Raw genomic sequence first — 15,660 nt, forward strand, 5'->3', positions numbered from 1 at the left:
CAGTGTAGAATATAAATGTCTTAACACAATAACTAAGAAAATGCCGTGAAGGCTATGTTAACCAGTTTGATGAAAATATTTCAAATTGTATATAAGACCAGCACATTGTACCCCATGATTGCATTAATGTACACAGCTATGATTTAATAAAAAAATAACAGTGCAATAATAAATTGTACACAATTTAAAAAATGTAACAGCTGTTTACATAGCATTTACATTATGCTAAGTATACGTAATCTAGAGATGATTTAAAGTATACAGAAGGATGTGCATAGGTTATATGCAAATACTGCACCAATTTATATCAGATACTTAAGCATTCATGGATTAAAAATAATCCCTGCCCCCTCAGATTCTGGCTATAATTTAATACAAAAATTCAATCAAGTGGGTATTCTGATTTACATTTCAACCTTTAGTTGCTGAGTATCTTTTGAATGGTTTGCATTGGGAAATTTGCATAGTGATTGACCTTGATTTTAGATTTTGTGCAGCATGTGAAAATGATTCAGAGGACTAGTACTCTCTTTTATGGTGTCAAAGATGAGGCTGTGTGAGTTACTAGTTACTATACTTGAGATTCTCTATTCAGCCATTGTCCTGAGCTTTTGGATCATGAAAGGAAACTTAAAATGCCTCAGAATGGTGAAGGGCATGGACTTTGAAATTAGACTTTCTGGCTTCAAATCCTAACTCTGCCACTTAACCACCTTTGTAATGTAACCTCTCCATGCCTTATCTATAAAATGGGTGTTATAATTAAATATCAGCCTCTAAAGTTGTGAAGCTCACTTAGAGCAGTTTCTGGTATATAGTAGGCATTCAATGAAATTTAGCAATTGTTAGTCCTGACACATCAATTTTATGTGAAATAGATGGGAAACATCATTTTTGTATTAAGATGCACATGCTTCTAGGCGTAGGATGCAAAATTCAAATAGTTTATAGTACTTACTTAAAAGAGGCTTCAGGTAACTTTTATGTGTAATGGGTACCCCTTCCGCCACCTGGTGTGGAAGTTCACACTTCTCTGCAAGAGGCTTTTTCTGAATACTTAAGAGAAGTAGCTCCTACACTTAACCTGATTAGTTCTCTCCAATTATTTGTTTCCTTTCCACAAACACTTGTCTCTTAGAAGCCTGGAATCCAAAGAGAATACCTTCCTCTAGGCAGGTAGGATTTGTCCTTTCCTTTAATACCACAATTGCTTTTTAAAACAAACAAACACAAAATGCAGTTTTTAATCTATTCTCACCAAGGCAGGCATAGCCATTTATTTTAAAAAGCAGTATAATTAAATAATTAAGAGAAGTTTATACTTGATCAACTATAGAAACAGCCTAGCTCCTGTTGTCTTCATTCATTTGTTGGTTGCCTGGCCCCTAGAGAGTTATGGCCTGTGATACTGTAGTGTATATACTATTTTGATTTCCATTCTAGAGTCCAGGCTTTCAGCACCTATAAGCCTGTTATTTCCTGAATTAGTAGAGTAGGAATATCTTTTATTAATGTATTTGGCCTTTCCTGGGTTCCTGAACCAGCTCCAGAACAGCTTCAGAATGTTAAAACTAAAAGACAGTCTTCTTATTTATAACACACCCTGTTCACACACCTGAGCTTTTGTTAATGAGGCAATTTTTGGACAGCCAGAGTGGCCACTGGATGAAGGCCTGGCTGCCAGGGGAGCCAGCCCTGTGTTCCGAGGGTTAGAATTTTCAGTCCCATCCCCTCAGGGAGCCCCCAGCTCCATGGAAGGGAGAAGAACTGGAGGCTGAGTTGATCCCAATGGCCAGTGATTTAATCAGTCATGCTGAAGAATGAAACTTCCATAAAAAGCCAGAAAGACAGGGTTTAAACAGTTTGCTGATAGCTAAGCCTGTGGAAGTTCCTGGAGAGAGGTCAGAGAAGCCCCTCACCTCTTCCCTGTATCTCTTTCTGGATATTCTTTGCAATATCTTTTGTAATAAACCAGTAAATGTGTTTCCCTGATTTCTTTTCTTTTTTTTTTTTTTTCCTTGATTTCTGTCAGCCACTCTAGCAAATTAGTCAAACCTAAGAAGGGGATTATGGGAACCTTATTTTATAGCCAGAAGCACAAGTTAAAAAAAAAAAAAAAAGAAAGAAACCTCAGGGTTTGCAATGAATGTGAAAATGGGTCTCAGTCTTATGGGATTGAGTTCTTAATCTATGATCTGATGCTATCTCCAGGTAGATAATGTTGAATTGGAGGACATCTAACTGGTGTCCCATACAGAATTCATTACTTGCTTGCTGGTGGAAAGAAATTCCCACACATCTGGTATCAAGTGCCTTAGAAGAGTATAGCTAGAAAAACTGAGTCTGTTTCTTCCATTCATGACCACAGTTCTTTTTTTTTTTTCTCTATCTCTAAAGGGTCATTTTGAATCTGTATTTGTTAACTTAAACTTTATGACCTTTCAGTCTTAATTTTTTATCATCACTCTTATCAAAGAATCTGGTCCCACACCCAGAAATAGTTATACTGGCATTCACTTTCGTTGGTGTGCTGAAATGATTGAAAACATGTTGAAATTGCCCTTTTTGTAGGTTGAAAATGGTCAAATAGCAATTTCATTTGTGATAAAATGTAAGGACTTAATGACCCATTGGAATATTATTGGAAGCATTTTTATTGCTATAGCGTTGAAATAAAAATAATTTCCTTTCTTGCTGACTTTTTTTGTTGTTGCTGCTGACATTTTTAGTAATAGTTGAGTATATGATACACTAAAATATTCCATTTTAATGTGTCAGCAGTTTTTTGAGGAAAAATATTATCACTAAAATATCAAGTAAAATAAGTACAATGGAATTAGACTGAAGTTGACTAAAGTAGAACAAGGAGACTACTTTCTGATGTGTGACAGATAAAAAATATAGCATACAGTTAAGGAGATGATTTTATTGAGGCTGTTGTCACAGGGAGAATGTTCACTAATAAAAGACTTCTCAAAGAGAGATAAAAGGTAGTTTTATAAAACAAGGAAGTCATTGAGGAGGAGTGAAAGTAGATATAGCTGGGAATTATGGATAGTGAGTTTGTTCTTTCTGGTTAGTCCTTTCTTGGAATAAAAAAGGATGTGCTGCTTCTTAAGCATCCCTGCTTTCTGGGATCACAGGGCTCAGTTCAAGTGTAACACTGTCAGATGGAACAAGGTTACCAGTATTCATGTTAACAAATCAAGTGGGATGCAGTTTGAAAATAAAGTTTAGGTTAAACTTATCAAAAGTTTCATTCATAACTTTAAAATCTATAAGTTTTTAATATTTATTTTTCTACTAAAGGACTAAAACAGAGCAGCTTCATCTTATGGAATATTTAACAGTTGAAATCCTCAGAACCTAAATAAAGGGAAGAAGTCAAAGGTTAAAGACCAAGGCTAAGTTATTGGGCCATATTGTAGAAGTGAGACCCAATGTGAGTGGCAGCCCTCTGAAGTCTTTTCCTGTGAGAAAGAAAGGGGATTTATAAATTGATTGGGATAAAGAGGTCAAATTTGTGGGGTTTGTTATAGGGTACATTTCAAGAGGATAAAATCATGACCAATCTAAAATAATCATGTGTCTAAGATTTTATTTAGTGCAGTAATTAATAAGGAGCAAGGCACAACCCATTTAAAGCAGCAATAGGAAAACCATGGTTCTTAATAGAGGGGAAGAATGTTAGAATGGAAGCATAACTGGCTTTCTCCACTGGCGAGGTGGGGGGGCCTCTACCAGATAATTCTGCTATCTACGGACAAGAATTATTTGCATTTTCATCTACAATTAGATGTTATCTACAATTTAGAGGTGTAAAAGGCAATGAAAGGAGCAAAGCCTCCCTTCTTCTCAGGGTCAATAATTCCCAGAGGCTTCAGTGTTGAATTGAAAGGCTGTTCAGTGATCTTTTTTGCTTATGCCAGTCTGAAACTTCCTTGTTGTGCTCCCTCTATAGTAACTAATGCTTCCTCTGATAGGATCCATCCAGTGATTACCCATATTCTCTTCTTTAAAAGCCAAGTCTGACCCTAAATGTCCTTTCCCTTTGTCCCACTCTTGGGTCTTCACCATAAATAAGAGAAGCATCCAGGACAACCACAAATGTCTAAATTTATATCCAGCTACAAGTATAGTTGCACAGGTCTGGTGATTGCTTTTGCTTAACAACTTGTGTTTTTCTTAGGAAGGCTTTTTTTGTTTGTTTGTTTTTATTTAATATTACAGGTGACAACGTTATCATATAATTTTAAGTACAATCTAATCAGTCATAGCCATAGTATACTTTGACCATATTGCAATTTAACTTTAGGATTTCATCTGTAAGTGAGAAGTGAAGGTTAATGAATTTTAAGTTAGCCCAGGGGTTCTCAACTTTGTCGCCCAGGACATATTTGACAGTATCTGTAGACATTTTTGGTTATCAACATGTGACGTGAGGTAGGGAGTGCTTTGGGCCTCACAGGCGTCCTCAAAATACGGCCCACAGGCCACATGCAGCCCGCCTAGGACATTTATCTGGCCCACTGGGTGTTTTTGCCACCACTGCCTGTCCTGCTTAGCAGCTGACTCATCCCGGGGCCCGCAGTCCGGCCCTCCAACGTTCTGAGGGACCGTGAACTGGCCCCCTGTTTAAAAAGTTTGAGGGACCGAGGCTGCACCTGCGCTGGGATCTTGATGTGTGAGTGGGACGGCGGGCTCGGCAGGCGCGGGGCTGAGGCGGAGGGACAAAGTTGGCGGGAGCTACACAGACGCCAGGGCAGCTGCCGATGCCGGGTGTGGGTTCGTGAGGAGCCCTTTGGGGCACAGGCCTGCCTGCTACTCCCATACCCACCTGCTCCACGCCTCACGGGGAACGACCCCCAACTAGATCCAGACGCCTACCTTCGGGGAGGACCCGGCAGGAGTTAAGAAGTTTCTATTCTTGTGCTCCAAACCAGAAGACCTTGCTCCGTGTTTATAGACTAGAAATAATGTTTAAAAGCAACTGGCTGGTGTTTAAAACTGAGGATTATCATGACCTAAGCCCTATGCTGAAGTAAGATTAATTGTCTTGGAAGTACAAAGTTGGAATAATCCCAGTCTGGCTTGGTGGTTCACTCCTGTAATCCTAGCACTGCAGGAGGCTGAGGCAGGAGGATCACTTGAGATGGAGAATTTGAGACCAGCCTGAGCAAGAGTGAGACCGTGTATTTACCAAAAACAGAAAAAATCAGCCAGGGTAACCCAAATCTGCAACCATGAAAATTTTGCTGGTTTTTGACTTTGACAATACAATCATAGATGACAGTAGTGACACGTGGATTGTACAGTGTGCTCCAGGCAAAAAGCTTCCTATTGAACTACAGAATTCTTATCAAAAAGGACTGAGGACAGAATTTATGGGCAGAGTAGTTAAGTATTTGGGAGATAAAGGTGTAAGAGAAGATGAAATGAAAAGAGCAGTGACATCAGTGCCTTTTACTCCAGGAATGGTGGAACTTTTCAACTTTATAAGAATAAGGATAAATTTGACTGTATTATTATTTCAGATTCAAATTCAGTCTTCATAGATTGGGTTTTAGAAGCTGCTAATTTTCATGATGTGTTCGATAAAGTGCTTACAAACCCAGCAGCTTTTGATAGCAAAGGTCACCTCACTGTGGAAAATTATCATGCTCATTCTTGCAACAGATGCCCAAAGAATCTTTGCAAAAATGTAGCTTTGGCAGAATTTGTAGGTAAACAGTCACAACAGGTAATCAATTATACACAAATTGTTTATATAGGTGATGGTAAAAATGATGTTTGTCCAATAACCTTTTTAAAGAAGAATGATGTTGCCATGCCACGGAAAGGATATGCCTTACAGAAAACTCACACCAGAACGTCTCAAAATCTTGAGCCTATGGAATATTCTATTGTGGTGTGGTCCTCAGGTGTTGAAATAATTTCCCATTTACAATTTCTTATAAAGGAGTAACATGCCAACAGCTGAAATGTGTATCAGTTAAAATTACATTCAGCAGCATAAAACTAAAACCCCAAATACCAGCAGCTTTGAAAAAGGCAATTTTGGGGCCTCGTACAGTGGTTCACACCTATAATCCTAGCACTCTGGGAGGCAGAACTGGGGGATTGTTCAAGATCAGGAGTTTAAGACTGAGCAAGAGTGAGACCAGGTCTCTACTAAAAACAGAAAAACTAGCCAGATGTGGTGGTGCATGCCTGTGGTCCCAGCTACTCGGGGAGGCTGAGGCAAGAGAATAGCTTGAGCCCAGGAGTTTGAGGTTGCTATGAGCTCTGGGGCCACAGCATTCTAGCCTAGGGCAACAGAGTGAGACTTGCCTCTTAAAAAAAGAAATAAGGAAAAAGGCAGTTTTTCTCTCTTACTTAAAAGAATTCCAGAGGGTATTTAATGGCTGCTGTGTTGCTCTGCCAACCTTAACTCTTGGCTTCTAACCCATAATACAAGTTTATTCTCAAGGCCCAGCCTCACAGCAGCATTCTGGCCAGCAAGGAAGGCAACGAGAAGGTTACATCCCTCTGTCTAAGGAAATTTCCCAAAAGTCACACTTCCTTTTTTAAACATCATTGGCCTGACTTAATTATAACACCCCACTTGTAAACAACAAGGAAGGATGGGGAAGAAATTAAAAAAAAGTTTGAGGATCCCTGCAGGGTGTAGAGGTCAGGAATGCTGCTAAACATGCTGCAATACCCAGAGAGTACCGGCTATGGAGTTACCTGGCTCCAAATGTTAACAGTGCCCAGCTTGAGAAACCCTGATAACCTGTTGAAAAATGTTAGAGGAAAGCTCAGGTTTCTGCTGTGATAAAACTAAAAATACTATTGTGCTCTTAAATCTATACGGAAGGTTTACATTTCATTGTTACAGTCTTAAAATAATGTTCTTATTATAATTTTCTGTTCTAGAAATTAAGCAGTCAGCACTTCCTTTAACTTGAGAGATAGTTATTAAGTGGAAACAGTTGCTTTCCTCTTGTAATAAGTATAGCACGTAAGAATTTTTACATTACTTTTCCTGTTCTAGGTTTCACTGAAGAAACGTCTTGGAGATCCATTGCATTTCTAAGATTTAATATTTATGACTTGGAGTTGTCAATCTACTTAAAGATACATTTTGGAAATCAAAATGAAAACTTTCTATGAAGTTTTAGAACAATTATACAAGAAGGTACTTCGTGGAGCCACACTTGAAAATGACAGCCATCATTACACCTTTTATCTCAACCCAGCATTTTCAGATCAAGAGAGCTCTACAACCACCTCCTTAAAATGGACAAACACCTTTGGCCTCCAGGGAAAGCATCAGCCATCCTCTGTCAAGGTGGCTCCCATTAGTGTAGTACCTGTGTGTTCGCAGAGCGCCTCTCAGATGAGGGGTGCCATAGAAGTGAGCCTTCTTCAGTTAACAGTGATGGACATCATGATAACCAGGATATTGTCTGTTGAAACTGAGTTCCATGCAAAGGAGAAATACAGAAATATAATTACAATTCTTTTAGAATCAGCTGAAGTGGATGCTAAATTAGTAAGTAATTTGTTGTTTTTTTATTTAAAAGATCCAGATATTTAAAATAAAAGTTTTAAAAACATTCAGCATAAGGCTGGGCACAGTGGCTCATGCCTGTAGTCCTAGCACTCTGGGAAGTCAAGGCGGGTGGATCGACTAAGCTCATTAGTTCACGACCAGCCTGAAGTGAGACCCCATCTCTAAAAATAGCCAGCTTTGTTGTAGGCACCTGTAGTCCCAGCTACTCCAGAGGCTGAGGCAGGAGGATCACTTGAGCCCAAGAGTTTGAGGTTGCTGTGAGCCATGATGCCATAGCACACTGCTAAGGGCAACAAAATCGAGACTTTGTCTTAAAAATAAAATAAAAATAAAAACTTGCAGTGTAATGATTAAATGTATTTGTTTTTCTGTAGATTTCTCTGTTTCAGAGTTTGGATAAATTATTATCTCACATGGCTGCAAAGTGCCTCACATTACTTCTGTATTTCCAATTGAGAGAAAAGGTAAGAAAAGTAATCAAATCATGTTATTATTTCTCTTATAGTTTCTTTAGAATTGCTCTTTGTGGCTTGGCGCCTATAGCTCAACCTGCTAAGGCGCCAGCCACGTACACCTAAGGTGGCAAGTTCGAATCCCCAGCCCGGACCCGCCAAACAATAATGACGGCTGCAACCAAAAAATAGCCGGGCGTTGTGGCGGGTGCCTGTGGTCCCAGCTACTTGGGAGGCGGAGGCAGGAGACTCGCTTGAGCCCAGGAGTTGGAGGTTGCTGTGAGCTGTGAAGCCATGGCACTCTACCCAGGGGGACAGCTTGAGGCTCCGTCTCAAAAAAAAAAAAAAGAATTACTCTTTGTCATTGGATTTTACCCTTCAAATATTTGTATTAATAAAATGTTTGCTCATTAATAACATGTAAATCTACAAAAACTTAATATTAGTTTTTAATATATTGAAAATCATAATCAGATTTTTAACCTGAGAGGTGGGTGTCATATCAAAGAGTAGATTACTTTTCAGATTCTCCAAGGACTAGGTAGACCTCTTTCTCCCAGGAAAGGTTTAGAAACTTCTACTTGAGAACAAGCTCATTAGCACAGGTTTAACATAAACTTTGAGAATGATCTTCAGCATAATGAAAAACAATGCAGACAAATTCAGAACCAGGTTTTTCTATTTCTGAATTAGTTAATAAACAGATCTAGGCATCTGCTGACTCTTCAGCTACAATCACATTTCTTAAAATAACTTTTTCTGAATATAAAAAGTGATATTTATAGAAAATTTGGAATCTGGAACAAAATGTAAAGAACAAAGTTAAAAGTACACATCAATTCACAGAGGTAACAGTGCTAATTTTTTTTTTTTTTGTTGCTTTTTGATCTTTTATTTCTATAGCATACTGGATTTCTTGACATAAAGAATGTTAGAATATCTCTATTCCTCCCTGTTTTAGCACACATTATACTTTTTTTGGCAGGTGAGTAAACAATGTTGTATGTAGTTACAGTGTGTATAATAAGCTAATTTGTAATTATAAATTACAATTGAAAAGATTGTATTATAACTACATTTTTTATTTTTTTTCTTGTAGATGACATTAAGTAATTCCTGGATTACTTTTTGCCAAAAAAGTCTTTCTGAACACTCTGAGAGTGATAAAATAATATACTGCCTCTGGACTTCCACAGCTGTAATAAAAGAAATCTTTAAAGATACATGTTCACAAAAAGCAGGTACAGATTACCTTGACCCATAAACTGTTGTCTTCTCACTCCCAGGATCATTATGTGTATAACAAAGAACAAAACTTACTTTAAAACATTTGGTCATTCTTAAAGTGTAAAAAACTAATTCTTTCTCCATATTTTCTTGTTGAGGATGATCTTTTATAAAAGAAAAGCAGGCCACAGGCACAGTGGCTCATGCCTATAATCCTAGCACTCTGAGAGGCTGAAGCTGGTGAATTGCTTGAGCTCACGGGTTCGAGACCAGTCTGAGCAAAAAATGTCTACTAAAAAAAAAAAAGAAGAAAGAAAAGAAAAACTGAGGCAAGAGAATCACTTGAGCCCAAGAGTTGGAGGTTGCTGTGAACTATGACGCCACAGTACTCTACCCAGCATGACAGCCTGAGATTGTCTCAAAAAAAAAAAAAAAAAATTCATTAATAAAAGAAAAACAGAAAAAGGAAAAAAAATAGCTTTTTTCTGTTGATATTTATAAAATGAATTTAACTGGGATTATTAGCAGTTAATCTCTGTATCCTCATTTGTTACTGTCAGAGGTAAACAATTTTTTTTCATCTCTTTATAGTGAGATTTATAACAATTGGATTGTAAAATTGTGGTTTAAGAAGACTTTGTTTTTCCTGTTATTTATAATTACTATTTTTATAATTGCAGAAATTCTTAAGCAGTTCCTGACTCCTTTTGACGTTGTTTTTGAAGTATTTTACAATTCCTTATTTTCTCAGCATTTTGAAAACTGCCATGATACTTCTAAAATAATAAACAGCTTGATATGTTTTCTGGAATTGCTTGAGCTTCTTGTGGCCTCCAGAATCTACCTGAAGTTACATTTCACTTGCCAGAGGATTTTATTTTTGAAACCATCTTGTGTGCTAGAAGTTATTACCTGGCCTGTTCAGGCTTTTGTCAAAAGGAAAGTCATCATGTTTATCAAAAAGTGCCTTCTCCATAAAGTGGGTGAAGACCTCTTTCGTGGCTCTGTGCCAGCCTTGATGCCAGACTGTCATTTAGAGGTGGACATGTTAACTTTAGCCAATGCTGTTTTGCAAGCTGTGAATTTGGGATTGTTAAGAACATTGTCTATTCATGGAAAACTTTCCTTCTTCGGAGGTGATGAAGTTCAGCCTGGATGTGAATATATCGCTGGTCCAGATCATGTGATCCTTAGAGCAGTGAGCTTAGTGATAATGAAATCCTTAGAAATCAAGTTTCAAAATTGTTCTTCAGCAAATGAAATGAAAGGTAATTCTCCAAACTCCCTTTGTATGCAAAGTAATAACTATTTACTTAAGTACAATAATTCATAATTACCAAATCTCAGGGCTAGTAGAAAATCTGCTAATTAAAGCTATATGTTATCCTAGTTCTAATTTATTAAATTTTCTTCCAAAAAAGAGAGAATTGGGCGGTGCCCATAGCTCATTGAGTAGGGTGCCAGCCACATACACCAAGGATTGGCGGGTTTGAGCCCTCCTGGGCCAGCTAAACAACAGGACAACTACAACAACAACAACAAAACAGCCGGCGTTGTGGCAGGTGCCTGTAAGTCCCACCTACTTGGGAGGCTGAAGCAAGAGAATCGCTTAAGCCCAGAAGTTTGAGGTGGCTGTGAGCTGTGATGCCACTGCACTCTCTACCAAGGGTGACAGCTTGAGACTCTGTCTCAAAAAAAAAAAAAAAAAAGTTTCAAAAAAGAGAGAATTGGGATTACCTTAAGAAACATCTTAGCTTTTTGTGGACTGAATTTGTAAAGCATGATAAATGATTTAGGTTTGGGGAAAAAGTTTCCCTTGAGTCATCTCAAAGTAAGTAAGAAAAATCAATTCATTTTTCAAACAGCTGGAGTATTTATATTAATTATCCTTCATAAAATTAATAGTCCTACTAGTGTAGACTCTTGATAATTAGAAATTAAATTGAAAGTAATGTATGAGAATTTATATTGACAAAGAAATTGTTGCAAAGAATTCCAAGAAAGCCAAATAAAGTATGATTTTCATTTTTGGTGTTGGAGAAGACATGTTCTCCACTTTACTTAAGAAAAATGACTAGTGAACATCTCTAAATAAGTGGCACACAGAGCCAATGAAAAGTATGGATTGTGAGCAGTGATTTCCCTGAATTGCTTTGGATATAATTTGGCCTTTAAAAATTACGGATTAATTATAATTCTGTGCAGTTAAAATCTACAACACTAGGTGGCATCTGCTAGATAATTTAGTTTTAAATTACAGTCAAAACTCCCTAAAACCTTTTTGATTTTTTGCTTAATAATAGTACTATGTATACTCTAAACAAACAAAAAAGGTATATTGAAGGCAAAATTATTTTTGCTTAGTTGCATTGTTGCCTTTAATAATAGTTACGGCATCCAATGAAGTGATCTCTGTTGTTTGCTCATTTATTTATATGCTTTTAGCAAGAAATTGTATAACTTTTGTTTCTAAGAGACAGAGACAGTCTCTTAGAGCCAAATAGACCATTTTAAATGTGTAGTCTTAGGTAAGTCACTTTTTTCCCCTAAGCCTCACTTTCCTCATTTGCGAAATAGAGAGAATTCCTAACTCAAGGGACTTTTTGAAAGTGTGAATTATGATAATGCATTTTACATGTAAGGTATTTTAAACACTATGGATTTATATGTAGGCAAGAGATTATTAATGTATTCATAAATGGTTGCCTCTATTTGAAATGTACATTTTTTGAAGTTGACTTACAGAGATTCATGTCTGAATTACTGACCTTCTTAAAGCCTCACCTCCATCCCTCTCTGCAATTACACAATTCATGTGAATGGCTGTCTAGGGTCTTCATAGAACAAGATGATGACATGCTGGAGGCTGCCAAAACATCAGTGAGCATCTACCTAACATTGACCAGGTTAGTATATTTTAAAGTTATTGTTGAACTGCCTCCAAGTCAGGAAAGGAGAAAACATTTCTAAAAATGGGCTGTGCATAGTATTTGCATTGTTTGGGGAAAACAGCCTATGGATTCCTTATAAATTCCGATTTCTTTCTTTTTATCCTGACTTACATGAAAAGATTACATTTGCTTTACTATGAGAACTTGAGATATGCTATAGGCTGTGGCTCATGCCTAGAGTCTTATAATCCCAGCAATTCAGGAGGCTAAGGTGGGAGGATCACTTGAGCCCAGGAATTCAAGGTTGCAATGAGCTGACTATACCACTGTACTACAGCCCAGGGGACAGAGCAAGACCCCATCTCTAAAAAAAAAAAAAAAAAAAAAGATAAGATTAGGAAAATATAAAAGAAAATTCAGCTGGCTGGACAGATCTAGGGTAGTAGAATGAGCCTGGGATCTGAAAACATGGGTTCTAGTTTAGCGTCCGGTAAGTTAGTATATCTCTGAATCTTAATTGATATTTAAGACTTCTTTTCATGTCTACGTAAGACTTGCTTTTCTATATTAAGCTTCAATATTTGTCTTTGTGAAGGTGAGTACAAACTTATAAATAACCAAACGAGCTATTCTGAATTTTCATTTTAATGTAGTCAAATTTGGTGTGATGCCTTCTTGAGGCAAATATCCGAACTGGTTATGAAGTTATGTTACTGGTGATGTTTTATACTGACTGTTTCTGCTTTATTAAAACAGCTGTATTTGGGGTAATATCTTGTGGCAAATACTTATAATTGCTTATGAAGTTAATAATAATAACTGAAGACCTTTTCCACTATTTCTGCTTCTGCTTTATTAAAACCCTAAAGTATTTGCTTTCTTTCCATTTCTTTCTTGGCCAGGAGAAAAGGATTTCTACTGATCAGCAGTGCAGTACTGTGTGCCAGTACTTACTTATATTATGACACTGCTGGCAATGGCTGCTTTTAGACTCTTAAGTGTTTAGGGCCACTTTTCAAAAGGTTCTAATCAAGAACACAAAATTCCTGCATATGATTTGAATTAGGTTCAAAAACAGTCATATACAAATTCAGTCAGAAACACACATGCCTGTAAAAGTGTCTCTTAATTATACTCAAAGTTGGCTTCTTACTCCTCAGGAAATAGAAACCTTCAAATAAAATTTACTTTATATGTGAATTTCTCACTTTCTTAACTTCAGTTCAGTATATCCAGAGAGGCGTGTACTCGTGGCGTATGTATTTTTTTCCAGATATAGTTGTATTAGTTGATACTTTTTGGTTGTAAATGATAGAAGCCAACTCAAAATAGTTAATGTATTGGCTCACAGTTGGGAATTATAAGGGGTCAAGTTGGCATCAGATATAACTGTGTATACAGAGATTCAAATCATATCAGTAACTATTTCTCAGTTCATTCTCAGGAATGTCTGCCAACAGCTCAAGGCTTATGTTGTTAGTCTTATAATTATAATCTTTTATACTACCAGCAGAAGTCCCAGGGGAGATCTGATTAGCCTGCTTGAGTCACAGAGTCTTATCAGAATCAGTTATTGTGGCCTGGAGCATGGGGTACTCTGATCAGTCTGGGTTACAAGCCTACCCTTGATGAGGAGGGTGAGAAAGGAGGTTTTGTCAACAACCCCCATCTAACCTCTTGAAATTGGTTACGTGTAAGAATAAGGTATGCAGATGTTGGGAGAAAGAAGGACAATGGACTTTTATTGGGCAGACAAAAATTAGAACTATCAAAGTCAGAGGACTTTCTTTTATGGAGTAAAATTTATTTAGAGTTTATAGGGAAAGGATTGGGTTTTGAAATTTTTCTTAAGTAATAATATAAAAAGTAATCTGATAGGTGAACTTGTGATATATGAATTATATCTGTTAAGACTGATATTTTTTGAAAAAGACATTAATCTGGGTTCTCCATTATCTTCATTTGTAGAAAATATGAAGTTACTGAAAGCTTGACTCAAGAAAAAGAAATGTGGAACCATCACACACATGAAAATGGCTATAATCCTCACTGTATTTTCTTATTCTTCTTAAAAAATGTAGGATTTGATTCTACAGTTCTTCTTGACTTTTTGATTTCATCAGAAACCTGTTTTCTTGAATATTTTGTTAGATACTTAAAATTACTACAAAAAGACTGGAATAATTTTTTTACTATTTGCAAGTACTTTGATGCCGCTGAATCTAAATATGACATAAATATCTGTAATTGTGTCTCCTCACTTGTCCAAGACAGAAGCACCAACCAAACAGCACCTTACTGCTCGACTATTCTTGATAATCACGTAAATACTTATGCTTGGGACTCTTGGGCTTCTGATGCTTCTTCTGAACCACTGAGCCCAAAAGAGACCCACATTACGCAGGCTCATAGTTTGTCTTCTCCCCAGGCTTCCCACAGTCTGGTAGATTATGACAGCTCTGATAATTCTGAAGTGGACCCCACAGACCAATGTTTAGCTAACAGTAAACAGACATCTTTACACCAAGATGCAATTAAGAAAACTCAGGATGCAGCTGGGACAAGTAGAGATAAAAAAGAACTTAGCCTAGACCCTCAATCAAGGTCTCTGGTTCCAAATGAATTTAATACTTCCTTCTCAGTTGATTGTGAAGTGACCCCAAATAAAACTGTCTCAGAAGTGGGAATATCTTACAGAACAGTAAAATGCTTCAAAGAGCTACAAGTTGCCATTTACCGTTTACAAAAGAAAAATCTGTTCCCATATAATCCAGCTGCACTTTTGAAATTGTTAAAATATGTAGAAGTAATATGTAATAAAAGTAGGGGCCCTTTGTAAAACCATGGCGCATATTATTTCTAGGAATTATTTTTCTTTAATATGAATTTTGCCTTGATGAGATAATAGCATAAAAAAATCACTACGAAGGAGTTTTCTAAATCAAGTTCTTTTTGCCTTATTTGAAAGCAGCCTAGTGACTGGAAAACATACATTGAATGAGAAGTCTTGTAATATAGTAGTATACCACTTGAAATTTATGGCAAATCAACTTTACCCAAAATTTGGGATGGTTACTATATTAGTTTCCTGGGGCTGTGGCAACAATTCATCACACATTTGGCTGCTTCAAACACCTGAAATTCTGTCTTGGTTCTGGAGTCTAGAAGTTCTAACACCAAGGTGCCAGCAGGATCATGCTCTCAAGGCTCTGGAGAAGAATCCATCCCTGCCTCCTTTTACCTTCTCGTGGCTGCCAGTAATCATTAGTGTTCCTTGTCTGAAGGCCACATTCACCTTTAGAATATGGAGTTATTATTTACCTAGTGCAGTTATTATTTACTCTGAAGGATTGAATAAGGTGTTACGTAAAAAAAGTAACATTGTTGCAGGTTTTTTGAGGTTATTATATATGGTCTACTTTGTGAACATTTTAAAAAAATTTCAATCACCAGGTAACTTCCTATTTAAAATTATGATATGAATAATTCTGTCTTTTTGAGAGGAAGCAGTAAATTTAATTTTTTGTAAGTT

The 15,660-nt window shown here is 37.0% G+C and overlaps 2 protein-coding genes across 3 annotated transcripts in view; both read left to right on the top strand.

The window, feature by feature from the left end:
* The window catches only part of LINS1 (lines homolog 1), a 35,380-nt gene extending 20,410 nt beyond the window's left edge, over positions 1 to 14,970 (top strand). Inside the window, exons 2-7 of one of the 2 annotated variants that reach the window (XM_003788633.3) lie at positions 7,037 to 7,537; positions 7,933 to 8,022; positions 9,110 to 9,251; positions 9,918 to 10,505; positions 11,972 to 12,143; positions 14,097 to 14,970. In XM_003788633.3, the coding sequence (XP_003788681.1) occupies positions 7,139 to 7,537; positions 7,933 to 8,022; positions 9,110 to 9,251; positions 9,918 to 10,505; positions 11,972 to 12,143; positions 14,097 to 14,967 (2,262 nt within the window). In that variant the 5' untranslated portion in view covers positions 7,037 to 7,138 and the 3' untranslated portion in view covers positions 14,968 to 14,970. Of the gene's footprint in view, positions 1 to 7,036; positions 7,538 to 7,932; positions 8,023 to 9,109; positions 9,252 to 9,917; positions 10,506 to 11,971; positions 12,144 to 14,096 lie in introns of those variants that run through there. The other variant, XM_023512602.1, reaches the window with a different exon arrangement.
* On the top strand, positions 5,244 to 5,965 carry LOC100941128 (pyridoxal phosphate phosphatase PHOSPHO2-like). The gene is given in 2 exon segments (XM_012804575.1): positions 5,244 to 5,493; positions 5,496 to 5,965. Coding segments are annotated over 2 exon segments (720 nt in total).
* Positions 14,971 to 15,660: the final 690 nt, after the last annotated feature.

Source organism: Otolemur garnettii, unplaced genomic scaffold, assembly GCF_000181295.1.
Source record: "Otolemur garnettii isolate 467f Iridium unplaced genomic scaffold, OtoGar3 scaffold00029, whole genome shotgun sequence".
Lineage (NCBI taxonomy): Eukaryota > Metazoa > Chordata > Mammalia > Primates > Galagidae > Otolemur > Otolemur garnettii.